A 26885-nucleotide genomic window follows, 5' to 3' on the forward strand; every position below is an offset into this window, starting at 1 on the left:
AATAAACTGTCTTTATCTCAACTCACAGGCTTCACTTTCCCGTTTCTCTCCCCCATCCCAGAGAGGGAGGGGGGAGGGTGAGCGAACGGCTGTGTGGTGTTTAGCTGCCAGCCGGGTTAAACCACAACAATATGAAGTCACTGCAAGGTTACATGTCTCAAGGGTAAAGATCCAGGGTAAGAAGATATCATCATGCATGTACTTATTAGAAATAAATGCTAGGAGAAGCTAAAGGGGCATAATGCTTGCAGATGATTTGGTGAGCCAGTCATATTATAGACGCAGCATAAAGTGAGTATCAAAACCAATACCACTATTGAAAAGTATAGTTATAAAAATTGCCTTGTTAGCAGCAGAGTAAAGGAAAACTTTATAAAGAGATTTATTTACAAACAGTAAAGAAAGAATAACAATTCTGAAATTATAATGAAGTGAAGGAAAAAAGAAAAGAGTATCAACACTAGTACTTCAGCTCTAAGAACATGTTAAGGTACCAAGGAAGGCCAGAAAGAATTTGAAGTGATGCATTAAATTCACAAAATTAGTAGTTCTTTTTTAATTATTATTATTTTTGAAACACAGCAGAAGTAGAAGCTTCCCAGGAAGTCTCTAGAGCAAATGAATGGTGTACAAGATACGTTCATGGAAAAAAAGTCTGTCAAGTATTCAGTATGTGGAAGAGCTTCAGGAAATTACTATGTCACTGCCTCTCTTGATGGGAACAAATTCTGGAGGCACCTCAAATTATATACAAACCATTCTTAAAAAATGGAGAACAGTGTGTTCTATCAGATGACAGGAAACAAGTAATATTGACCCAATTTAAAAAAACAAAACAAAACAAAAAAACCAACAAACAAACAAATTTCTCTTACCTGTGGTTTTACTAATTTAATTGCCAAGACTGGCTTCCTTAACTACAAGAAGGGACTTTTACAGACAGGATTTTTAGAAAGAGCCCCAAGGAGAGTTAGAGGAACTACAGACTAGTAAGTACTTCTGCAGCAAGCAAATTGATGGGAACTGTAATGAAGAACAGAATTAGCAAATAGATGAGTAAGCATGATAAGCAGGGAAGAGCAAATTTTTTTTTTTTAGTAGAGGGAAATCATAGGAAATAGTTGTGCACAAATCTAGTAGATAATTTTTTGAAGGAATTGGTAAGCAGCATGTGGACACAGGTGATCAAGTTGATAACATGAATCTCCAAAAGCACTTCATGAGATCCCTCAGTAACATTTTTCAAAGAAACCAGGCAGTCATGCAATAAGCGTATTTTTTTTCATGGTATAATCATGGATTAAATAATGGGAAAAGGGGTAAGAATAAATGTCAATTATTTCAACTGAAAAGAGACTACTACTTAGTCCTGTAAGAATCATGTCAGGAATTATACGTGCAGAACTGTGCTAGAAAAGTGAGTGAAAAGTAACATAATAAAGTTTGTTCGTATTACAAAAGTATTGGGGCTGTAAAGATCTTCAGAAGAATTTCTAAGATGCTGGGTTATAGTACAATAAAACGGTAGATGAAATTGGTTTTTGACAAGTAATGTATAGCAAAATCTTCTATCTCTATAGATATTTGGCTTTTTACCATTTAAGAAAGAGACTTTAAGAGTAGTTCCGTGTAATTTACTGACAATTTTGACTTAATGCTCTGTATCAGTCAAAAAGGCGAATAGAATCTTGAAATTTTTAGGACAGGAAAAAAGAATGAAACAGAAAACACCACAATGCGACCATATGAGTTCAGGATGCACCGATCTCTTTAAGTCTAAAGTCCTGCATATTGAGAAAGTATATAGTACTACCAAAAACGGTAGGGTGAAGTCTGATCATAGATATAAACTGTTGCAGGTAAAGGGGGGATTAAACAGATTAGTATTCCTCTGCATAAAAAAGGGAAGATAGATTGAAGAAAAATACAACAGACATCTATAAAATCATAAATGCTCTGGCAAAGGTGAACTGGACATGATCATTCATTTATTCTTATTACCTCTTACCTCTTCTGCCCAAGAACTAAGAAATACCAAATGAAATTGTCAGTCAGCTGGTTAAAACAAAGACACTTGGTATAATGAAACGATGAATTTTATGGCTATTTTGTATAATGGAACAGTGAATTTTGTTATCCAAACAGGATGTTTGGAATGAATGAATGTCTCCAGAAGTGATTAGACAAATCAGTGGATAAAAGTCACATTGAGACCAACTAAGTATGAAGATATTGATGAATTCTTTGGCTAAGAAAGTACCTAAGCAGTAGCTTTCTAGAGTTTGGATACTTGTGGTGAATGAAATACCACTCATTACTACTGTCAAATACAGAAAACTGGATTAAATTGATCCCTGTGCAGACTTCAGTGCAGACTTTCTCAGGTTTCTACTGTAAGGTGTTCTAGTGGCTATAAGCATGCAAACGTGAAGATAAACACATGACTCACAGGAGTGAGAGGTTTTAAAGACCAGCTTTACCATAGACAAGGTAAGATGCTCAGAAAACAATAGAGTGAAGTGGGAATAATATTAAAAAAAAAAAAAAAAAGCACTTCTGTTAAGCATTTGAGTTAAAAGCTCAGATCTTGAAAGGTCCTGATTATTTTTCAGAAATTCATTGCTGAAGTACTCAACCTGTTGGTACTAAACTCTTTTAGCTCAACTAAATTTCTTTAAAATGTTGTCTGATGAGAGTTTATTTCACCTGTATAGATTACTCATTAAAAATACTGTCAATGACAAAAGCCAAAATCTTTTTGAAAGTACCTCAAATAGTTGCACTATGTCATTAAACGCATGTCATCAGCTGTTAGATACTACAGTACTCAGCTCTGTAGAAATACAAACCTAGGAGTTGGACTTGATGATCCTTGTGGGTCCCTTCCAACTCAGGGTATTCTATGATTCTATGAAACCTGAAGACAGAAATTGCTGATTACTTTAGGATTAAATCCTTTCAGCATATTAAAATTCAGGGCAGAAATGCACCTTAACAGCAGGTGTGCCCCCTGTACCTAGAAGAACTCTGAAATCCATTGAAGGTGGAAGCTAGGCAAGATTTATTTATTATTATTTACCTTTAATAGCATAATAGCACTGAGGGAGGCTAGCTCCTGTTGTGGAAGGCAGTCAATACCTTGCAAGTTCACACCTATCAGCTCTTTCTAAACTGAACTGTGATTTTCATATTGCTATCAGCATGAACAGAAAGATCTCTTGGAGGAGTTGTAATTGGACATGTGTAAACGAAGTTAAAGCTCTAAATCCTGAAGCCTTAATAATTAGCACGTGCTGTCAGCATTGCTATCAGTTATACTGATGGCAAGATAGCAAGTGTCAACTATCTTTAATTGCATCAGGTCAGTAGTTTTTATCTCCAGTTAAGTAGAATAGAGATTATTTTACGTACTCCTAAATGATCCTTTTAAGGCCCCTTTATAAAAATGTCCCATTTGGGCGTGTCTGTGGTGGTATAGATCTTTTTATTTCAGTTCTCATAAAAAGGTAGTGAGCAGGCAAATTATAGTTATGGCCAGTGAGCAGGCTTGAAAGGAAAGCATGACATTTTCAGAGGAGAAGTAGTCCTGCTCATCACTGTTCAAATGAACACTTAATAATTCATAACAATTAACTGCTTTATAAATTTCCTCTTCAATACGTTTCCAAATGTGAATAGATTAAACAGTAATTGCTATCAAGCTTTATGTTCTATTTCATGTTCCTAATAAAAGTTTATCTCATGGAACTTACTTTGTATATTTTTGATCTACTCCTAACTGAGTGCAATATACTGTATTAAAATATTTATCATTGTGCTATCAAATATTAACCATTTTAAAATCATCTGACTAAAGAAAACAAATAATGCTACTTGTTTGACTTTTTATGAATTTCCTAGTATTTAGTTATCCAGAATGCTCCCGTGACACAGCACCAAAAATACTGAAGTATCTTCAAATCACATTCCTTCTTCCTAGACTGGACTGTTGTGAAATGGACTCTGATCATGTCTATCACTATCGTTCATTTTGGCTATGCACATTGAAAAACAGTTCTTCAGTCTGCAAAAAGTTACTGTACCACCTCAGTACAAGCAGATCTTAGAGTTTTGTGTTATTCTATAGGTTAGGTGTTTTTCTGGGAGGAGTGGGGGTGAATACAGAACAGTTTTGAATTTTTTTTAGGAAGTCTCCCTAATTATCCACCTGCTTGTTCTTAAATTGTGTAGCTTTGTCTGGTACAAATGCCAACAGCTTGCTAGAGTATAACGTGAATGGTCTAATGAGGGAAAGAGGAGATGCTGATCCCCCATTTCCCCAGCACGTGCTGTATTGCAGGGCTGCATAGTGCAGCCTCACTGCCGGTTGCCTGGGTCACATCATGCCCCAGCCCATGGGGCGATGCCCTCCCTGGGTGCTCCTGCTTGTCCAACCCCTGGCTGAGTCGTATCACAGAACTAAAGCAGAGGAAAATTTTCTTGTCTCTTTAGTGTCCTGCTGAGTTAGTTCTGAGATGGTTCAGGGATGGGTCCAACAAGTGCCTGAGATGTTACTGGGGATGGGGGATTAGATAGCTGGTAACTGGGAGAAGGGGGATTGCAGCACCTGCAATTCAAGCAACTTAGGCAGCTGTGGAATAGCACCTTTGAAGCTGATACCTTGGCCAGATCACTAGGAGAACAACCTCTTTGCTCCAATCCAAGCCTTTACCTTGCCGGGGAAGAATTGTTCTATTAAGGGTTACGTGTGTCAATGTTGCTTCTGTACAATTCATTTTCACGTTGGAGAAAGCAAATCTGATCACCAGGTTATATCAGAATAAATCTCCCGAATTGAAGAGCTGGAGTCTGTTAAGAACCTAGTGCCTCTTAATAAGATGCTAACTTAGGCTAGCTAACCCCCTACCCTATGCCTCATTCTGTTTGTTTTATGATCTGTTATCCCTAGGGGCTTCCCCACACACAGGTGTTACCTAGCTCACAATCCTGATCCTTTTTGTAGAAGCCTTCCTGCCAGCTCAGAGGCACCGAGATAACCTGCTTGAGCATTCACGATGTCACTCTAGCCTATTCCCTTTGTAGGCTGCTCTCTTTTCACAACATTTGACAGGTTTTGAAGCAGCAGTACTAAGAGGAGCTTGAGGCTTGATCCCCAGTCTAGCCATTTTATGGTAACTATGTAGATCTTTAAAATACCTATATGTAGACAGCATCCCATGCTTTTATTTTCTTCTCTATGCTCTTCATAGAGGAAAGGTGTTTCATTTAAGTTTTTTTTGTTAAATACAGTATTTATGGTGTGGCATTTATTTTTAAATATCCTCTCTGCAGGGAGATATCAGCCTTCTTTTTCTCCAAGTCCAGTATCTCATTAAAAAAATATAACTCCATGATATTCATACTTGGATAGTAAAAATATTTTCTATGTATCAGTTTATCTGTATGGTTATTCTTTGGGCCGTGTGTTTTGGAATTAATGTAAACGTGCTTATTAACACATTGTTTCCTCAGGTTTAGAAGGCTCAGGCTATCAGTATGGCATTACATGTATAGTAAGTCAGCATGCTTCCACTGAGGCTAATGGAATCGGTATTTTGAATCATCTGAGAATCAGGCTTGATAACACTGTAATTTTGTTTGTAATTTTGCCTTGCTTGTCCTTACACCCGTGAGCTGTACTTTGCCTTGAGCTGAAGCAGAGGGATTCTGAATTGGTTTAAGGAGAATTATTCTGCATTTAAATTGGGAGTAGTTTGAAGCAGAGTCTGTTCCTCTGACATCCAAATCCCTATACACACACAATTTCTTTAGTCTGCATAACAATCATGTAAAAGAGGTATTGGGAAAGCAGCATTTTATGTGTCGAGTCCAAGGGCAAATTGTTCCTTAGGGACCGCCATGTTCAACCCCATCAGAACTTCATATTTTTCAATAAATTCTTTTTGTTTTATGTCCCTCTGGCTCCAAGGGTGGCAGTGCACTTGCTAGCACCAGTCCTGGCACCAAAACAGACCAGAAGTAGAAGTCTATACTGCACCTGTGCAGAGGGGAAATTCCTTTTGTGGCCTTGCCCCTGGTAAAAGGATGGAAAAAGGTGAACCAGAAAGCAGGGCTTTCTGGTTTTGAATTTGTTTCTTTTTACAGAATATAGTTCCCCACACACAAATTCAATGTGCAGGTATCGAAGGACAGATGCACCTGCGTACAAACAAGTCTAAAAGCTCACTAAGCTTCCAGGGGAGAGGCAATGGGAAGAGAACATTACATTTACATACTTAATCTATCTAGAAAGAAGAATATGATGTATTTTAAGAAATGGAAGGTAATGCACCTTTTCTTGTTGAACTGTGAATGCAAACTTCCACAAGCAAACGTTACTTTAATTTGCAGGATCACAATTTCAGGTTTGATTTTCTTTGGAAATTCAATCTGCATGATTTTGATCAAATGCCTTGGGCTCTCACATTTGTAACATCATAAAATGCAGAAAAATGTATTTAATCATACAAGTCAAATGCACGCTGTAACAGAATATGAACTATCTAACAGGCTGCAGAGCGATAAAAGTTCAGTCCAGATACAAGCACTGAGTGCAGCTTGAGCATTGAAGATAAGAGTGTAATTGTAATCCTCTGCCTGCTTTAACAAAAAAAATAAAATAGGAGAAAAAAAGAGGGTAAAATAAAAGAAACTATTCAGAGCTTGACATAAGGCATCTGACTGAAAACTTACTTGCTAATTGTTTAACATTTACACCATTGAAACAAGATGATTTAAAACAATGATTCACAAGAAATAACGTGCTGAATTTAACTGGGGTGCAAGCTACTGTTGGTAACTCTTGTTCTCAGTCTAGGCTTTGTGGGGCTGCAGGACTGAAGGTTCAAGCTCTGTATTTGCTCATTAGCTATATGAAGGGAGCTAGTGAGTCATGGTAATCATTGGACTTTCCCTCACCTTTTTCCCCATTGGATAATCATGCATAATGAAAATTAGAGCTGTGCTGCTAAGCTGAGTTTGGCAAGAGTGGCACTTGTTCTTTGTCAGATTGGGTAAATATGTGGCTGTTTTTGGAATCAACTGTTGCGCAAGTGAAATTAAAAGGTGTTATTTTCAAACACTCCTGAGCGTATAGAACAGTCACCTGAAATGTCGTGGACAAGAAATATGAAAGATACAATACTTTGAGTTGTAAGCTTAGAAAATCGAATGAATGCTCTTGCATAATATTTTATCTTCATTCATTTTTCAAACTCAAGCAGTTCTTCTGTGTAGATGCTTCTAATTTTTTTTACAGGTTCCCCTTATCACAGAGCACTGTGTTCAGTTCAGGACTGGCCCAGAACAGCTGTAGTTACTGGTTAAGTCTCTTTCTGGGTTTGGAGCTTTGTTTTCTTCTGTTTCTACATTCATTTTTAAAGGAAATTGTTTAATTACTATAGCGTAGAAAAATGAAATATAGCTATGCAGTTCCTCCTGTTTCTGGAATTCTAAAAGAGTTTCAGGACCAGACTGCTCAGTTCGTAATACGCTCCTTATGCTTTGATCTCTGTATGTGTGCTGGTGAGAAAACCATTGTGCGTATCTGGAAGAGCGGTGGAGAGCTAAACCCCAGCTGCTTCCCCTGCGTGCCTGGTGCCTGCGGCATGGATGGGTCCAGGGGGAGGGCTTAGAGGCACAGTTGCATCTATTCTGCCTCTTTTTCCTGAGGGCAGCAAACCTTCCTGTACCAACCAGACCCTGCTGACCACTATGTCTGTGCAGCACAAACCCTGAATTCAGTAAGATAACAGCTGTTATCATGGTGCTTTTTATCTGGGAGGCGAAGTCTAAAATTGCATCTGACCTCTGAATGCACAGAGACGCAAGTGATGAGCGCTCTGCCTAGATCCTCAAAGGTTTTAGATGAAATCGGTACGAGTGCAGTACCTAAATGAATACTTCTGAGGATAATAGCTTCTGTCTCTTTCACCCAAGTGTGGTACAAGGTAGACTTTGAACAGTAATTTATCAAATGATATATTGTGAGCCTTAGAACACAACCGGACTTCCAGCATTGTTTTTCCCAAATAGGATTACTAATATTTTAAACTAAGCCACTCCATTTACTTATGCAATCATACAAGTAATTAAACTAGCTATGGTATAGATTTAACTTACTTATTTATAGGTCATGCTTCTGGTCGCCCTAGGTCAATGATGTATAGCAACAAAGCTCCATAAAAATAGATTTTCTTAATAATGCCGATAGGCTTTGTATGACCAAAAGTAAACAACCACACGTTGATGTGCTTTATGAGTATCTATCTTTGCATATGTATATTTCTGGACAGCGCAAGCTCAAGGGAAACAAATCACAACCATACACTACATGTCCAGACAAATAATCCTTTTGTGCTTTGCTAAGGCAGAAGAAGAAGTTCCTATTTTTCCTGTATATTTCAGGGTTTGCTTGTTTGTCCAGTCATTTGTTTAGATTTCAATGAAAAGATAACAGAGGTAAAATTGCTGTGCTACAAAATTAAATGAATTGGAATTCTGTTCCTCCATGAAAAGACTTGAAGCAAGATTTAAATCAGTGTGTGCTTGGTAAAACATGGCAATTTGGTGTCTGTTCCATAGAACTGACAACTGCATCTAGTTGTTTTTCTTCTAAATTTGATCAGATACTTTGATGGAACTTGGAGAATATCTGATAGTTACAGAATCACATGGAGATTTGTTCATAAAATAACAACACAGGGACACTTAATTAGTTTTGTCAGCAAATAAAAAGGCACTAGCTTGCATTTCCAGAAACTGTCTAAAGGTTTTACAAATACTCTGATTCAGCTAAAATCAGGCTTTTTATATGTTGGGCTCAAAAAATCCTAATTAGGAAAACATTATTGAGCTTATAATGTCCAAACCTGAGAAGACAGGAAATAGTTAATAAGTAATTACTTTTACAGATTTAACAACTTGGTGTGTGTGTATATATAATATGACCGTACAATTCACTCCACAGATCTCCAGCCCTGTTCAATATCTCAGCTACTTAATATTTTATTTAAACCCATGATACAGACATAAATGTTTGCTATGTTTTATTCAAATTCTGCTTCAGAGAATCATATCGATTTCCTTCTTTTCAGTTTTTTTTTTTCTTTTTCCTTCCTGTTACTACCATATCTCGATGCTTCGCAAATTCTAATGCTTATTTTGCTGGTACCTAGGGTAAGGTGCAGGGGAGGTGACAACCTCCTCCTACATAAGGGGTGCACAGGCAAAGCAAGATCCTGTGATTTCAAATGCTGGTTTTGAGATACCTAGGATCTGATTTTTCAAAATATTAATGATAGAGGACTTGGAGATTTGAAAAGTACTTCACCTGCTTTCTGTTGGAACTGTATGTGCTCCATGTTTTGTCAAACAGAACTCAAGGGCAGGCACCCAGCAAATGGGAATGAAGTTAGCAACCACACACAAAAAATACGGTTTAAACAACCTGCCCAAATACAGACAGGAGCTTTCTGGCAGAGGCAGAGAGAGTCCAATTTTCTCAGGTAACATTTAGCTGCCTTGCAAATGCAACCTTCCTTTCTATTTGTGTATGAATTTAATGATAATTGATTAATTATTACAGTCTGTCTTGAAATTCTGCATTTGCTGGTTTTCAGACACATTTACTGAACTGTCACAAGCCTAGGTTTTCTATTTCAGACTATTCATTGTTTAGAGAGGAAGGGGTAATCTCCATCTTTATTGTTCCTTTAACTTATGATTTAAAATTTATGTTTGTTTTAGAGCATTTAGAGAATTTGCGTGGCTCTCTGGTCAATTTTATGTTTGGCTAATCAGTGTCAGTAATTACATTCTCTTGTGTTTTTCAGCCTTACAAATCAAAAGCAAGCTGTTAGAGGAATCTCTGTTTAATGTGTCTATGTGGAAGCATGCAGAGAGGCAGGGAGAAAAGGTGAAAGAAGAACGTGAGAGGACTCTTCAGAGTTTCTCCAAGTAGGTGATCAAAACAGTTATAAAGAATAAATCTTCAGAATCTATTACAAAAGAAATTGGCAATAAAAGCCTAATCCTATATGTACTGGTGTGCTATTTCCACTCATTTACAAGACCTGTTAACCAGAAAAGGATCTAAATATACAACTAAGCATTGAAACATCTGCTTCTAATAATACTTATACCAAATTTTAGCACCTATTTTTAAAGAAGTATACTTTTTAAAAATTATCTTCAGCTTTTATGTGATTTTCATTAATTATAACAAGTAATGAGGTAGTGTGTTGCAGTTTTATTGTTCAGAGACATAGTCCTAATGTATGAAAGCATAGTTCAGTTACTCAAATAGGCTGAAGTTGAGTATAGAAAAAAGGAAACATGCAGAGAAATTACCTTTTGTCTTTCAGTAAGAATTTTAAAGTTAGAGTTAATATGCTGATGTTTTAGTACACAAAACCTACTTCACGTTTGGCAAGGCACGCATATTTATGTATTTCAGTGGGAGCTTCCGCAGGTGTTATCAGGAGCGAGCAAGAGAGAGGACACTGAAAGTACATTAAAATTAATGGATGGAACAGTCAATCCACTGTCCTCATCTGGGAATCTCCATAAAGATCGGCAGTGTGGCATTCTTACAGCTTGTAGAGGTTTTGCTCATTTTCTGCCCTTAAGTAGCTGCACATGATAGCATACAGACGCAGATGCAGCAAAGCTGCAGGAAAGGGGCAACTCTGAGTTACTTACGTTGACAGCCCAAGCTGTGCCAGATATATCCCGGCAGACATTTATCACATTTAGGCCCTGATGTTCCCTCCTTACACTCACAAAATCCTCTGTCATTACAGCGATCATGGACTGAACCAAAAGGGTTACAATAACAGTCTGCAGAAACAAGACAACACACACACACTGGATTCAGGTCTACATAAGGTGATAATTCATTTAATACCAATAAAGGCTGCATTTCCAGTGTTAAAGGTAAAGGAAGACTGTCTATTAATGATATCTAAAGTAGTGAATATAGTTACTATAGTCCATTTATTTGTTTGCATATGTCATTTCAGGAAGAGACGTTTTATGATACGAAGAGAGAAAGTAAACACAAAAGATGTAAAGGCAGAAGATACCATGTTCTTTGAGAATAAGTGATTGTACCAGATTCTGTTCTGGTAAGAATGTTTTTGACAATTTAGTGAATGTTAGGAAAGGTTTGTATATCAATACATCATTAGGGTGAAATGTCTCACATCATTAAAATAGGCTTATTTATATTACTCAATATTTTTCTGAGTGCTGAATTGCTTTAGAGGGCTATATAAATGCACTTTACTTATTTCCAAGATAGTCTTCCTTTATAGTGTGGAGAAGTATAACCATGTATGTGGATATTTGCCATTAAACTGATGAGATTGTATTTAGCAGTGACATTAATAAACCTTTTGCATATTCCACAATGATAAACTTGAGGTGAGCAGTAATGCAAAACTTATCAGAACTCGCTTTATGTTGCCATTTTCATTTCTCTCACCTCCCAGTGGGCAGATGGAAGATGTAATGAGGCTCTTTCCCTGATACTTATTTCCACGTGTGTGTTGACCTAATTAAAGAATGACTAGGGTAACCCATTTCCTCCCAGAACAAGTACTGCAGGGGAATGTGTAGTCTTCTTCAATCACAACCCTTTTCTTTAACATGATTATAATATTCGTGTTCAGTTTTGGCTAATTAAACAAAGAAGACAAGACAGTAGCAAGCAGAGTTAATTTCTGGCATTGCTATTCATTTTTTTAATTTAAGTGGCCATATCTTATTTGTATGTAGACCCATGTAGACCCAGAGTAACTCCACTGTCAACTGAGACTGCAGACACACATTTTGGCAGCGTCTGATCTCTGCTGTTGTTGAAGGCAAAAGATAGATAAATCAGTTCCTGAATCTGGGCAACCTGCTGAGAATCTGGCTTTGTGTGTCTGTGAATTGGTGCTGCTTTGACTACCTTTGGAAATTGTTCCATAGCATTAGGTTAAAATTCAGTGATATTGTAAATGACAAAATGTTGTTCAACTTGGAAGTAAAATATTAAAAAATACAATGGAAAAACTGTAACAGGAAAAAACATTATCAGAAAGACATTTGTCATCTGTTGTATCAGTGTTTATTACCCATAAATTACAGATGACACTTTGAACATTTGGCATGCTGACGAAGAGTAGTTACCTTTGGCAAACAGAGTTCCACAATAATAATAGTCAATTAGATAGCAACATTCATTAATGAAGTTGAACGTTGACATGCCAAAAAGACTGTGCAAAATTGAGCATGATTATACCACAGTGAGTGCCATTTGAAAAGCTGGCAATTCAGACGTGAATCGGATATATGAAATGTTTATGTAAATATGCACAGAGCAGAGATATGTACTGAATGCAGGAAGTCAAATTTGTTTAGAGTGTTTATAGAAAATCTTGAAAGGCAAAAAGTCTAGAATTGCATTAGAAACAGCTAGTTCTTATACATCAAAACTAATTGGATATAATAGACCTACAGTGATTTAAACAAGTGTTTATGAAGAAATGTATGGCCTGTGGCATTGAATGCTATAGAAGCATGATGTTATGTTGGTCACAGAACAAGAACCTGACCCTGAGTCAGTGAGAACTTTCCTACTGAACTCTGTCATCTAAAAACGTTGCAAGTACCAGGCCCCTAGTGTGCTGTTTAAGGGAACATAGATACTTTAAGTAAAACCCTTTCTCTAAAAGTGGTAGATCAAACCAGGACACAACACAGACCTGGTAACCTTTAGTAACTGAATCTAGCCTCCATCTTTCCCAGTGCACAGTTGATACCACAGCCATATAACCTAGACAAGCCAACAGAGCATCCAAGCTCATTGTCCAACACACTATGTCAGGCTATAGAACACTTCCCAACACCTGTCAAATACCTAAGACATCAGAAAGATCAAAAGCTATGATTCCAGTATGTTACTGTGGTTATAAGACAGTGGTTAACATTACTGGCCTTGCAACAGCAAGGCATTAAATAACATTTCCAGATCATCCTAGCAAGTAGACCACACACCAGGTTCCAAGGTAGGGAAAAACTAGTCTCTGCTGATTTAACTGGGTAGGAATTTTCCTCCTGACCTGAATCTGGTGACTGTAGTGGCTGGGAATATGACAGTAGTAGTAATCTTTTCACTGAGGTGCGATGTATTAATATAAAGCTGCTGTAAATAAAATACAATGAAAATAAATGAAAAAGAAGGTTGGGAAAATAGGCTGAAGCTTGAAGACTTGCCACTGTCAGTCTGGGTTGACAGTGGCTACAGGACAACCCTTACGGTTCACTTAATTAGTTACCATTAGAGTTTATGAAAAGTTCTCACGGTTGATAACCGAAGCTTAAGCCCAAGTGACTGCAAGGTTGGCTTTGTTATAGGTGAGACAGTAATGACTATTTTAATGTTTATGTCATAAGGCAAAGGAAGAAATGATTTATTACTCTGGGTCTACTTGGTGGTTTCAATGCTATTTGTGCTTGCCGGTGTACGTATTCACTGAAAGAAACAATTATTAGGACTTTATCAAGAGCTTGTAAAAAATAAAAATGCTCTTCAAATTCTGTTCAATTCTTTTTCACTGCAAGCATGTCAAGTGCATTTTTTTTCTTTAAACTACCTTGATTTATTTAGAAATTGCTGTTGCCCATTGGAGGTAATTTTGCAGTCAATTGACAAATCCACAAATCTTTGATGATTCATTTTAGGAAATGAATTTCTTTAGAAGCAAAATAAATTTTAAGACATAATGAAATAGATTTTAGCCCACTGTATAGAGTGTTACACTGTGCTTCACTGTTAAAAACAAAACAACAAAAAAACCACCCCCTCCAAAAACAAAACAAAAAAACCACAACCCTCTCAATATTTAAATCCTTTTTAACTTTGTCAGTTTTAAAAATGAAACATTTTCATTAGTTAAGATTCATGTTATCCATATACTTACCATATATATTTTTTAAGATTGTGTAAGTAGTTTTGATAAATCAGAGACAAACCCTTGTTTGCTGCCATTAAACTAGCTTATCCAAACATTTTTGACTTTAAGTATGTGGCTGAAGAGGAAAGAATTAACCTGGAAAAGTAAGACTTTCATACGGGAATAAGATTTGCATGTGTCACTGGAAATCTGCTTATTAAAATGTTAATGCCAAAATTCCACTCATACTTAAAATCCAAAACACTGCTCTTAGAGAAAAGAGAAATGAGCGTTTCCAATAGAGCAAGAGTCCTTGTGCTTGACCCAGAAGGATGGTGAATCCATTTACTCTCTGAGATGCAAATACACCACACTTTGCAGGATTAAATCTGAGCAGCCCCAGTTCAGGAAAGCACTTTAAGCACAATTTTTTTTTTTTTTTTTTTTTTTCCCCTCTGAGAAGGTCTTAGGTATCTACTGCACTCCACTGGCTCTAAACCAGAAGTATTACAAAAGTTACTTCTGGTCTTCAGTCTTAAGTTGGTGAATCAGCTGCGATATCACAGATTTTGTACGCAGTATGATCACTGTAATCCTCAAAATCCAGTCCAATGAGAATATTATTTAAATAAATTACCTTATATGTAGCAAAACAAGGTTGATCCTATAGTCATCTCACATAGTACGGTTCTCATGGGAGTCCATGAGAATTCTGCTTGCATTGAGGTGGGAAAGCCTGCAAATGGACCACCACTTTGTGCTTTTTTTTTTTTTTGAAGACTCTTGTTAAATGAAAGTTTATTTTATTTCTGTAGTGTCTGAGCAATTATGAAGTACACAGTTGTTTTACTAAGACATTCTAAATGTATCACTTGCATATTAATTAAAAATCTACTTATTTTTGACTCCCGGCTTATTAACTTCCTGGTCTTAATGACATGGCTACAGATGCTGTCTTAGCATTTCAGTGTACATGGGAAAACAATTTACTGCAGAAGCTGGTGAAAAATCCCAAATAGAGTAATTTAGTATCACACTCATTAGGCCTGTTTAGACAGCTGAAATTATATAGCCCTGGTGGTCACACCAATGATGTCCTTCATCTACATCAAACAAATATGAGGGACAGTACTTCTTACTGAGAACACTGAATTGGGTTAACCTCCTCATAAGAAATCATGACTTGCCTATTAAAGTTCCTATTAGCTCAGACTAATTAATGTCGAAGGAAATCATGCATTTTCTGAATGTGTTGCCAAGCAAAGTTAAAAGAAGGACATGTAAAATGCAGTGCGTGGATGGATCTGGGTGTTTATCACGAAATAGAATGTAAATCTGACAAGCTGTAAACTGAAACAAATAATAGCAAAGTAAATAATTTCTGGCTTGAATTTCAGGAATGAATTATAAAAAAAATATTAAAATATAACCTATTCACCCGTAGTCCATTTTGGCATGAAAATCTTAGTTACTTCTTTCTTTCCTTTTTCTTTTCCTTCTTGGAAAGAAAAAACAATCACAGTGGAAATCCAGGCAATGTTCTTCTGATGCTTATGTCTATGAGCAACAATACATAATGAAATCGTTGTTTGAATAGTGCCTTTTATGGCTACCTGTTAACTACTGGCCATTGTATGAAGCTACCTTTTACTGAGTATCCTCAGTCTTCACCTAGGGCCCTCTGCCTTTTGCTGTGTTCTGTCTGTGGTGATAAGAGAATAATGCATCTTCTAGTGTGACATTTTTTCTATTGTTTGTGTTCTGATATTTTCTTGAAATTTTCTTGACTTCTGCATTTTGGATATTTATATCAGATGCTAGGTTTAAAGCACTGTTTTCATCTAGGAGTCCTACTTCTAAATTTACATAATGCCAAACAGCTTTTACAAATGCTACTCCTAATCACACGGGCAAAATTTCAGTTTCCTCTCTGAGGAAGAGAGGAGTTAAGACTGCATTTTACCGCCTGTGCCTGAGAGTAGAATTTGGTGCTACATTTAATTTTAAAATTGGAATGAGTTAAAAGGAGTTAATAAACACCAGTTCCCATGTTCTATTCATACACCTGGCAACTTTCATAGGTCTACAGGCCAGTATTCAATAGCGTACTAATAATTCCAAAAGTTAGACTGGGAACAGGGATTTAAGACTCAACCCTACCATGTTTACGTGTGTGCAACTCCAGTGTAGCTCCCACCCGCAGGACAGCACAGTCAATTTCTCAGGGGCTTCCTGGGAAAGTCTTCCCTGGACTCTTAGCCAGGAGGTTCTTCATCATGTACAGATTCAAAATACTTCCTTGGGGCTACAATGGCAACTATGGCAACAAGATGGAAAGTCTACACAGATGTTCTTATCCATTGAAAAAGCTCATTCTGGCTCATCTGGCAAGTAAGCAGCAGTGGTCCCTAGCAGCTGCCGGTAGCTTAAAAGGCACAGAAAAAAAGCCGCAGTTACCCCGGGACTGACCTATGCATACATTTTCATCGTCCAGCTCTGCAGAAGCATTTCTGAAGTAGCCCAGCCTGCATAACTCACAGTGCTGACCTCTAGTGTTGTGCTTACAGCTCACGCAAATGACCGTATTGAGCAGCTCGATGTAACTGCACCGGTTGGAGTGCCCGAAGCATTCACAGTCTTTCAAGGAAGAACAGAAATGTATACAAAATGTATACAGCAGCAGAGTAATAGCACATTACATGCTTAGTAAAAATGAACTATGGAAAGAAATATGAATGAATGGCACATACATGTTAATCAATGTAACATGGACAACAGCAGATGTTTATCTGCAATGAAAGTGAGGGTTGTTTCAGGCAGGTTAGTGTGACCCGACCACCATGGCATGATGTCAAAGACTGACTGCTGTTGGCAGACCTGATGGAACTGAAGCATTTGCAGTTGTAAACCTTTCAGGGGTACTGGAGGCTCAGTTTCTGCTTATAGAAATGCATGTATTTTTTTTTTTTCATATTCGAGATGAGTATAGATAAAGACACAGGAAAAACTTCCTCATATTAAAAATATTAAATACAGTGGACAAAATTGTCAAACTTAAGCATGCTTAAATCCACAATGAAAGATAAGATAAAATAAAAAAAGCTTTGTTCTGCTGTAAGTAGTGAGTATTTAAAATTACTTCTGAACTTGGCTCAGGGTACTGTAACTCGTAGGCACCTTGGGAAATGGACTATTTTAATTCAAGACCAAATAAATCTCCAGTTTGACAATTTTGGCCAGCACCTCCTAAAACAATTAACAGAGAAGTGGAAGGAAGAGAGATTACTATTTAAGAGCTATTTCTAGTACATTTCTGAGGTAAGCATTAACCTATTTTTAAAATCTGAGATGAAAAACTATTAGGCCAGAATACACCTTGAAAACTCTGGAAATGTACACTGAATAGAAAACATGCTTATTGCAGCCATCTGAACTGCAGCTGACACGACAACAACTTCTTAAAAAAACACCCTTGTTAAACATAGAATCCTATTGCCTCTGAGTACTTAATGACAAGGACTATGTGGTTTTATCCAGAAAAATGTAGAAACTAGGAAAGCATCAATATCATTATACAAGGCACAGCTATGCTTTGTGGAGAAAGCTTGTGTAGGTCTGACTGCTCAGCTCTGAGACTGAGCCCAGAATGAATGCAGGAAAGGTTATTAGGATGATCAAAGAAGTAGAGAGCCAATTTAAAAAGTGTACTATGATAATTTGGCCTGTTTAGTCTAGGAAACTGAAGAAGGGATATCACCGGGCTATAAATACATCAAGGAAATAGCCTTGTGCCATCCTAAGTGAGTATCTGCGCTAATGGACAACACTGGCACAAGAACAAGTGGGTGTTAACTGCTCATTGAGAAATTTCAGCTGCAAATTAGGAGATGGTGTCTAGCCGTTTAGGGCACTGAGGTTCTCAAACACACTTCCAACTTGTAGCAACTCATGCTTTAGAGTTGCAGTGTATAAACGTGGTGAAAGAGATTATGATATGTTCCCTGCAGTAATGGAATGCAGTGACTTGAGGGCTTTGAGATCTTAAAGTTAACTTAGGCTATAATTAGATAAAGCTGTAGCAGAGGATGTAAAATGTAAATTTTGGAAATACATGGCAGGGACCAAGTCCCTTCTGTATTTTCTAAAGTACACTGCTGATTGTGGTGGGGCACCCAGTGAGCCCACTGGTTGTTGATGTAGGGCGTCAGATACAAACTTTGTTCCTGTTTATATTTTTATTAAAAAAAAAAAAGTACATATTCATGAGTATGTTATGTAAAAATACATATATACTTTTGCTGTTGTCTGATCTAGCAGACTATAAATAGATTGCATCTTTTCTTTTATCTATATTGCTTAACATAACATAAGTTTCAATCCTGAGAGCTGTCTTTTGGCTGCCAGGAAACATTAATTCAATTTACATATTCATAGTTAACATATACACACTCTCATTCTCTTTGATATTACATTGATGAAGTAATGTTCACAGTTCATGTCAGTCTAATAATTTTGATGCCTCTAACTGCTGAGTATGGTAAAACACTTGGTTTTTCAGTCTCAATATGCTACCACTTGACATATTTGAGTAGGGAGGAAAAAAGTGTTAATGTTTCTCTTTTGCAACTGGTCAGTGAGATTCAGCGTTTTAGCCAGCTGCCCAGCACTATTTCTCCACTAGCATATCCATCTTACCTGAGTAAAAACTGCACAGGGAAGGGGCAACAGACCTAAAAGTAGAAGCTAGTGCTAGCAAAAAGGATCACAGTGAAAATTGTTACAATGCTAAATTTTAATATTTTATTTCTAAAATAAGAAAGATTGGTTGGAGATAGGCATTATGATCCTTCTGAAGTTCAGATTAAGAAGCAATGCTGTCTTAGTCTCTGCTTTGAGAAAGAACCTGTCTTCTGCCCCCATTACATAACTTGTTTTGGCAAGAAGATACTATGCTGTTATGTTCCTTAGACTTGTGGCTAAATGTAATCACACTGCAGGTGAATTTAGAGGAAAGAATTTACATTGCTTTTTGAAACAGTAATGGGCAGCAGAATAATAATACATTTTTATGTTACAAAAATATGCAGGCTGTAAATAAGTGACAGTAAATCAGACTATACTACCTCATCTTGTGTGTTTAAAATAGCATTCTGTGAATGAATGACTGTGCTACTTCCACTCTGAAACTGTGATATGACCTTTAGTAATACTACTACAACACATAATTGGCTATTACAAAAGCACAGGAAACAAAGCTGCACATAAAATAATTCACTGCTTTAACAGGGCTTGCTACAAGTTATGAACTTGACTAAAGAAGCATTAAATAGTTATGAAAGGCTCAGTTTGATGTACACATACACTCTTCAATATATTCAGAGGGACTACAAAAGTTCAGATGTGTCTTATCAATATTAAGGGTAATTAATGAGACCAATTCTTGACTTCATTGCAGTCTCCAACTTCCTCATCAGTGGGGGAGAGGGAAGTGCTGATTTCTTCTCTGGTGACCAGTGACAGAATGGAGGGAATGGTAAAGGCTGCATCAGGGGAAGTTCAGACTGAATATTAGGAAAAAAGTTTTTACCGAGAGGGTGGTTAGCCCCTGGAACAAGCTCTCCTGGTAAGTGGTTATGGCCCCAAGCCTGTCGGTGTTAAAGAAACTTTTTGAAAATGCTCTTAGATATGATTTAACTCTTAGGTTGCTCTGTGTAGAGTCAGGAGTTGGGCATGGTGATCCTTGTGGGTCTTTTCCAATTCATGTTATTCTATGATTTTAGTGGATACTCTGTTTTGTAACAATTGTGCTGAAAAGCTCTAGGAATCTTCATCTTTACACTGGTAAATGCCATATGATATACTAAAAAAATCTGGGTTAACTGAAATGGTCTAACATCTGATCAAAGATTAGTAATGGCAGAGGAGAAAAAAATAAAAAGCCAGGACAAGGTAACTAAAGTCACTTTATTATTATAGCCAATTTTTTATGATTTTTGGTTGTTTCTATTTTGCTAATGCAATCATACGAACTTATTCTTTTATTGCTGTTGGCCTGATCAGTGATCATTTATACATCTTTAGGTTTATTAAAAATAAATAATAGTAATAACAAGCTATGTAAAGGGTCTGCATATGATTGAAAGGGAAGTGATTTCTCCATGAGTTTCATGAGGTACTACCCTGAATTACTCACACAAAACGTATAATTGCACTCAGCATCATGGCAGCTGGGAGTCTGATAGCTGTCAGTGCTGTATGGCCTTCTAGCTTATCATGTGATTCACCTAAACCAGCACAAAGACCAGAAAGTAGCCAGCATATTAGAAGTGTCAGAAGCACAATTTAAGGTTTTTAGCAAGCGTCTGGCTAGCAGCATCATGACTTTCATGCACTGGCCAAGCCACACAGTCACTGAAAGAGATAAGGGGGAATGTACCAAAATCAGGCTGCAAATGGTTTAACAACATTGAAATGACACGAGCTGACTGTGCTAGAAAATGCTGCATTCAGTTCTGAGCACCATATGTCAGAAAAGACATGTAAGATTAGAGATAGTATAAAGCTGAATAACAACAAGGAGTAAATGGTTTGGAAAATAAAACCTCAGAGAGGTAAAGCTAGCTAGGTGTGTTCAATGTGAAGGAAAAAGGGAGATGGGAGATGAGATAGCCATGTTAGATTTGATAATTATCTTTGGATGATTCAGAATTGTCAAATTCCTTGCCATCTCATAAAAGAATTGACTGTATGAACCTTTAAAGATGATTCCCAATGGAATGATTCTATTGTGACAACCCCGCTCCTGTTGTATAAAACATAATAAAATTACCTATTGAAGGAAGCTCATGAAAAGGTTGATCATTTAATTGTTTTGTTTCTATAAACTGAATGATCTTTTTTCTTCCCTGTTATAATGCTATGGTTTTACATCTTTGAGATGATATATTGTTGTGCTATCAGGACTAGGTTCAGCTCAAGGTTCAGCTGGGACTGGTAAAACATGAGATGTCATCACATGAAACAACGGTAAACACACATGGAAAGTAAGCACAATTTTAAAATGAAGACTGGTAATGCATGAGACAGCTATCAGTGTCATTTTCTAACCAAAAGAACAAAAAGTATTTCAAGAAAAGTGCTTTCAGAAATCATTTAAATATTTTTTCTTCTTCGTTTTCCCGTAACTGAGCTCATCCTTTGTATGCTATGAAATACGAAGGAGATTTCCTTGTAACCTTAGAAATTACCTGCTTTGTAACAGTTATGATCTCATCAAATGGATCAAACCTAAGTTCAAACGCTTGTTGATTTCTCAAATCCTTACTAATGTGCATTTCATGATTAATGAGATATGCACAGAAGCTACAGAAAGACAAAGCATCTTTATATGTACTCTTTACAGATAAATTGATGAGGAAAACCAATGAGAAGATCTCAGAGTTGACTATAAATGACAGAGATGCAAACAAAACAGGTTGCCTGGACGTTACTGAGAGAATATTGGCATCTTTCATAATGTCTGTATAATTCCGTTATTTTGATAAAACATTTAAATATCAGTTCAAAATGTAATGCCTACACTCTCAGTTTGTGCACTGTTACAATAAAATGAAGATGTAAGGCACACTTACAATGCATTAGAAGACATAAGTATGTACTACACTCCATGGCATTTACAGATACGTCTTGATGATATGGACAATTGACATTTTTATGTATTGTATGACCTCAACTAATCTATTTGTTTCCTTTTCACAATTTATGCAGATTGGTGAGGAAAAGAAATCTCTACCAACAATTTGCTCTCTAGGCAATAATCTGAATGGTAATATTCTTATTTTTAATTCCTTTAAAAACAAATGACATGTAACCTTATATGCCACAGTGCCACAGAAGCATATTTATTTTTTCTCTGTATGGTTTATATTTATGTGACTTAATGTTTCTCTTGTCATCAACAAAGATGCCTCACCAGTAAGCTGATGGGTACACTTCACAGATATTCCAGATTCATACAGTGCAATGTTTTCACAACACATAGCACTATGAAATCACTGTATGAATCCAAGAATTCCTACCTCTGTTGTGGTTTGCAACTTGAACAGAAGAAACAGTTGTCATAGTTAATTTGGGAGCAACTGTACAGGTAATAAAATGAACAGTAAATTAGAAAAGATTTTGTATAGGAACAAATCAAAAGACTAAAATATACTTCTTTATTTTCCTTTTTTAAATTAACTTTTACAGTGTTAAATTTAACTTTAACAATGGTCACTGTTTTGTTAGGAAAGGGTGAAACTTGGTGAAAATGAATTATAGGTACCAACTACTGAGTCATTTGAGCTTTTGATCCAAGATAAGGGGAAAGTTATTCACATCTGCACACTTTGGCAATTTTGTGTTAGTGATTATATGATAATTTCTCTCAATCCGTGACCAATGACTGTATGGTAACCGCTGTGGGCTGCGAATGGTTTTATTAAATTTACTCTGGCCTAATAATATAAACAAAGAAAACACAATAAAATAATATAAACTGTAGGCAGATTTTTGTAATTATTCTCATTATATGCTATACTTGACTGAAGTATTAATTTAAAATAATTGTGAAACACTGTAACAATATGCTGCAAACACATAATTGGAATATAAATACTTATAATTTTTTGTGTTTTCTGCTCCATAACAAAATGTCAAAATTATATTTACTAAAGCTGGCTCTTATTTACTAGGGAAGAAACAATGAGTAATTTTGTTCTGTTCAAGACGTATTGTGCAATGAAGTTAAGTCTTAGAACACAAGCAGTGTAATTGATTAAGCTGTGAAATTCATTATAAATGCTGAGTGTCATTTTATCAGGAATATTTAGATTTAAAATTCCTGTGAATAATGTAGACTAATCCTTGCAGAGAGCAGAGGAGCAGAGATGTACTCTGTATTTTGTTTGTTTAAGGAACACAGACAAAATTTTGAAAAAAAAAAAAAAGAAAAAAACAACAACAAAAAAATGGCCAAATGAAATTATTAGAATGCTAAGTATCACTTCATCATGTTTATTTAATTCAAAACATGTGAATAATGCAAACTGAAATATATTGCTAATCCTTACAGAGAGTACAGGTGAATTGGGATTTTCTATTTTTTTGTGGGAAGCACATGTAGTACATTAGGTTTTATACATACTTATGTGTCAGTTTGGTCACTGATCAACGGATATAAAGCTACAGCCCTTCTAAAGTAACTTCCCAACAAATTCCTAATACATTTTGTTCAGATTAGTAGCTATTTTCTACATCACCTTTTCATTCTCCATCTGTATGTGTTATAGGCAAGAAAAGACACTCTGAACTGTCAGAGCAAGCCACAGGCCAAATTTTTACAGGGATTTCTTGGGAGTGAATGGCTACTGGGACAGTAAATAAGGAGAACAAAAGGACATTGTTTTTTACATCGAACAATAATTATGAAATGTATTGTATATAGCTGAATACAACTTCAAATAACAAAGAATCGTACTTCTGTTTTATTACTAATCTTTAAAAGTTGTTCTGTCACTTTCAATGCTAATCATCGTACCAAAGTCTGCAAATAATATTTTGTGTGGCACTTGAATTGCAGAGAACTGAGAGTCTATTCTGCAGAGAATGTACTTGTATTGGGGATGTCACACAAGCTAAGAATTCCCAGCTCACTTGGGAAAAAAAAACACGTGGAAATAGGACATTAACACATGGGTTTGATGTAGACGATGACAATCTTTCGCACTCAAAAATCTCAAAACTTACTCATAATATAGACTATAGTTTATACAAGTCCAACATTATCCTGGGACTTCTGTTCAAATTAATGTATATCGGTACTTATAAACCTGTGTTTCTACTTTTCCAGACTTTATGCAGTGATGTTGTGTGTGATCTTAGTTTTGAAAAATGCTCTTTTCAGGTAAGGTTTGCTTTATGTTTAAATTCTGCAGATATTTTTCTCACAGAATAACATTACTCAGCACTGAAAGAAAAATGAGTTGGATTATCATTGTTACTACTTTTGTTGCCATGTGGGACTCTTAGGAAGCAATTTCAGTAATTTTAGACCACTAGGAATTTTACAGCATCCTACCTTGATTTGGTTTAGAAACCTCAAGGGAAGAAATATTCGGCCATATCCTATCAAACTTTGGAGGATCTGCATGCATCAGGAAAAATCAGGTTTTGTTATTTACATATGTGATATTGTGCTAAACAGGCAAGCATATGGACAAAGACATAGACTACAAACATCCATTTCTGTACTAGTCTAAGTTGCACTTGAACAGTACATGACTCCACATTAAACAAGAAAACAAGCAATTGATGATTCCCAAAACACCAAATGGACATAAAATACTGTGCATAACAATTTATCTTCCATGGTTTAAAATATTGTTCTTGATGAGAAGATACCCAAGACCAATATATTTGGTTCTAACACCAGGAACAAAATAGAAATGTGTTCTGTTAATCTGCTCTGTAGAGATAAAATGACAATATCAGACAAATACGAATTTCTTACCAAAGACACATATCTTACCGTAGCATCCTGGTTTAAGGCCTTATTGAGTGAATTATACTTTTGCTATCGAAACATATTCACCAGTAGAGCGAACCTTTTCTTTGCTCTCACATTTTTGTGTATTGTATCTGTTTCCTATCACCTCTACTAATCTATTTCCCAGATTGATTTTTTTTTTTTTTTTGGTAAAAACAAAGTGTATACATTTCTTAAGGGCCCTAAATAAGATGTTATCTCCATATAGTGGCATTTTGCTTCTGAACAAAAGTATTAGGTATGTCTTTTCAGAGTTTCATTTCCTTTAGTTCAATGTGTTTTGGGGCTGGCTTAGGGCAGAGTGGTAACCCTTAACAGGAATGGTGCTGGCTGCAGGAGCTGGGAGCAAGTAAAGGGTGTGAGCTGGGTGGTTGAAAGCCTCTTTGGTTCTGATGTGGGACATGATATTTATGTTCTACTTCTTTTTCTGTTCTCTGTCTTCATTAGCAGCTCCCATCTGCCTAGCTTTGGATATCAGATTTGGACATTTTTGTCTTCTGTGAGTACTGCAGCTGTTACTTCCTTTCTGAGCTGAATAGAAAACTTCTTAATGGTCACATCAGCCTACATAGCAGTGATAAAAATGGGGAGATGGCTATTTTATTTCTACATACAAGGAATTCACTTGAGTAGTGAATGGATTGCAGTCATTACATCTTTTTGGCATCAAGGGTCTATGCTTGTAGGTCTTTTTGAAGCAGGTGTGATTCACTGGTATGTCAGTCTTAGTGGAAGACCTTCAGGGAAGCTAAGAGAAAAAGACTGGTGCTTCAACATCTGATGTGGAAGGAGGACTATATTTGTTTTCTATTGTATCTTCTGACCCATATGTCAAAGGTGAAGAGAATTTGGCTGGGTGTGGATGAATGTCCCAAAAGTCCTCCAGGAGAGAGCAATTCAAGGAAAGGACAATGGCCTGTACTGTGCCATTTACTGTTAGGTAGTCTTCTGCAATTGAATCAGTCAAGTGTTGATCTAATTATATATCTGCATCATCTATATGATCTCTCTATATATATCTACATCTTAATCTTACATTTTTGTGCTTTTTCCTTATCACTCAAGAAAACAGAAGAAAGGGAAACCAAGTTGGTTTAGTAGATTCTCGAACAGTCTATGTCTTGATTAAAAATAACCTGCCTATACTAATCAGATCCACCAATTCACACACATAGGAAGTGCAAACAGAGTAGTCAGTGCATGAAAAAAGCTATCTAAAAGCCATACTTACTGAGGTGGCATGATAACCCTGGTACACTAAATGATTCTGATTCCACATACCTTCCTCCTCCTCCTGAAACACTGGCTGACTAGTTATGGTAAATAAGTTTGAAATGCTGACAAATTGCTTGCACAGTTAATTCACCGTTAAAGTTTTGGTAAAATTTTAGGAACACTTAGGCTTGACCAAAGTGTTTGAAGAGACTGGATATTAAGGAATATGCATGAAAATCGTGAGCTAAAAAGGAAAAAGAATCTTTGATTACATTTTCTTTCTGTCCCCTGAGCCTTTTTGTCTTTTAACCATCATCCAACATCACAGTTGTTGCAGAAAACCCATCACATTTCAGACAGGAACTTATAATACCCTACTTCGGTTGCTGAACGTTGAGTGGCATCCCTACTTCAAAAATTCACATGCGAATTGGCCTAGATAGTAACAGTTATAAAAGTAATAGCATCAAAGCTTTGTAATGCCTTAGGACTAACCCTCTGGTATATCTGTCACTTAATAAACTGTAGGTCCTATATATGAAATCAGATAAGCTTTTATTCTGATAATGATTTCCCCAAGGAATCTCTTGTCTTGTACAAATGATATCATTACTTGTGTGACAGAGAATCAGTGTTACATATTTCTAAGTAATCCTATAAATGCTATAGATCTGTGCTCATTTTAGCAAACTGACTTAAAATGGAGATTGTGATTTGCTACAAAATAATTAAAACTTCCCTGATCCTTTAAATTAGATTATATTCAGCTGAGTTTCTTAATGGGCATCCAAAATAATTAAGAGCATATTTACTGTGTCTGAAGATGAACAACTAAGATTTTTTACAAGTGATTATTACTAGTTATTAGTGATAATTATAACCATCTTAGAAGGGACTTGTGGAGGTCATTTGTTCCTGTGCTCACAGCAGGGTCAACTTCAAAGTCAGATGATACGGTTCAGGGTCATATCCAGTAGAAACCAGATGCTTTCTTCAGTGGCTCTGGGCTGCTTGGTAATGCTCCAGGAGGCTTAATGCTTCTATTACTCACTCTATTACTCACTTCATTTTTTTTTAATCTTTGGTAAAGATAATTTTTTCCTATG

The 26885-nt window shown here is 36.4% G+C and overlaps 2 protein-coding genes across 14 annotated transcripts in view; one reads left to right on the forward strand and one right to left on the reverse strand.

Moving 5' to 3' along the window:
* Positions 1 to 26885, reverse strand: part of NTNG1 (netrin G1) — a 157179-nt gene that overhangs the window by 17782 nt on the left and 112512 nt on the right. For 3 of the 12 annotated variants that reach the window (XM_080603593.1, XM_080603597.1, XM_080603598.1), the window contains exons 6-9: positions 24097 to 24162; positions 22058 to 22117; positions 16449 to 16616; positions 10741 to 10878 (exon numbers count right to left, since the gene is read on the reverse strand). The exons of 1 other annotated variant lie outside the window; for it this stretch is intronic. In XM_080603593.1, the coding sequence (XP_080459719.1) occupies positions 10741 to 10878; positions 16449 to 16616; positions 22058 to 22117; positions 24097 to 24162 (432 nt within the window). Of the gene's footprint in view, positions 1 to 2885; positions 2918 to 10740; positions 10879 to 16448; positions 16617 to 22057; positions 22118 to 24096; positions 24163 to 26885 lie in introns of those variants that run through there. 8 more of the 12 variants (XM_080603602.1, XM_080603600.1, XM_080603601.1 and 5 more) reach the window with 8 other exon arrangements.
* Positions 1 to 26885, forward strand: part of LOC308199451 (uncharacterized protein) — an 88443-nt gene that overhangs the window by 17742 nt on the left and 43816 nt on the right. The window contains exons 6-11 of one of the 2 annotated variants that reach the window (XR_013954655.1): positions 29 to 176; positions 9873 to 9996; positions 10842 to 11165; positions 19435 to 21804; positions 23869 to 23922; positions 25012 to 25063. Coding sequence is in view for 1 of the 2 variants with exons in the window: in XM_080603632.1 (XP_080459758.1) it covers positions 29 to 176; positions 9873 to 9996; positions 10842 to 10974; positions 11061 to 11135 (480 nt within the window). In the remaining variant the exon portion in view is untranslated. Of the gene's footprint in view, positions 1 to 28; positions 177 to 9872; positions 9997 to 10841; positions 14829 to 19434; positions 21805 to 23868; positions 23923 to 25011; positions 25064 to 26885 lie in introns of those variants that run through there. The other variant, XM_080603632.1, reaches the window with a different exon arrangement.

This window comes from Anser brachyrhynchus (assembly GCF_964034855.1).
Source record: "Anser brachyrhynchus genome assembly, chromosome: 8".
Classification (NCBI taxonomy): Eukaryota; Metazoa; Chordata; class Aves; order Anseriformes; family Anatidae; genus Anser; species Anser brachyrhynchus.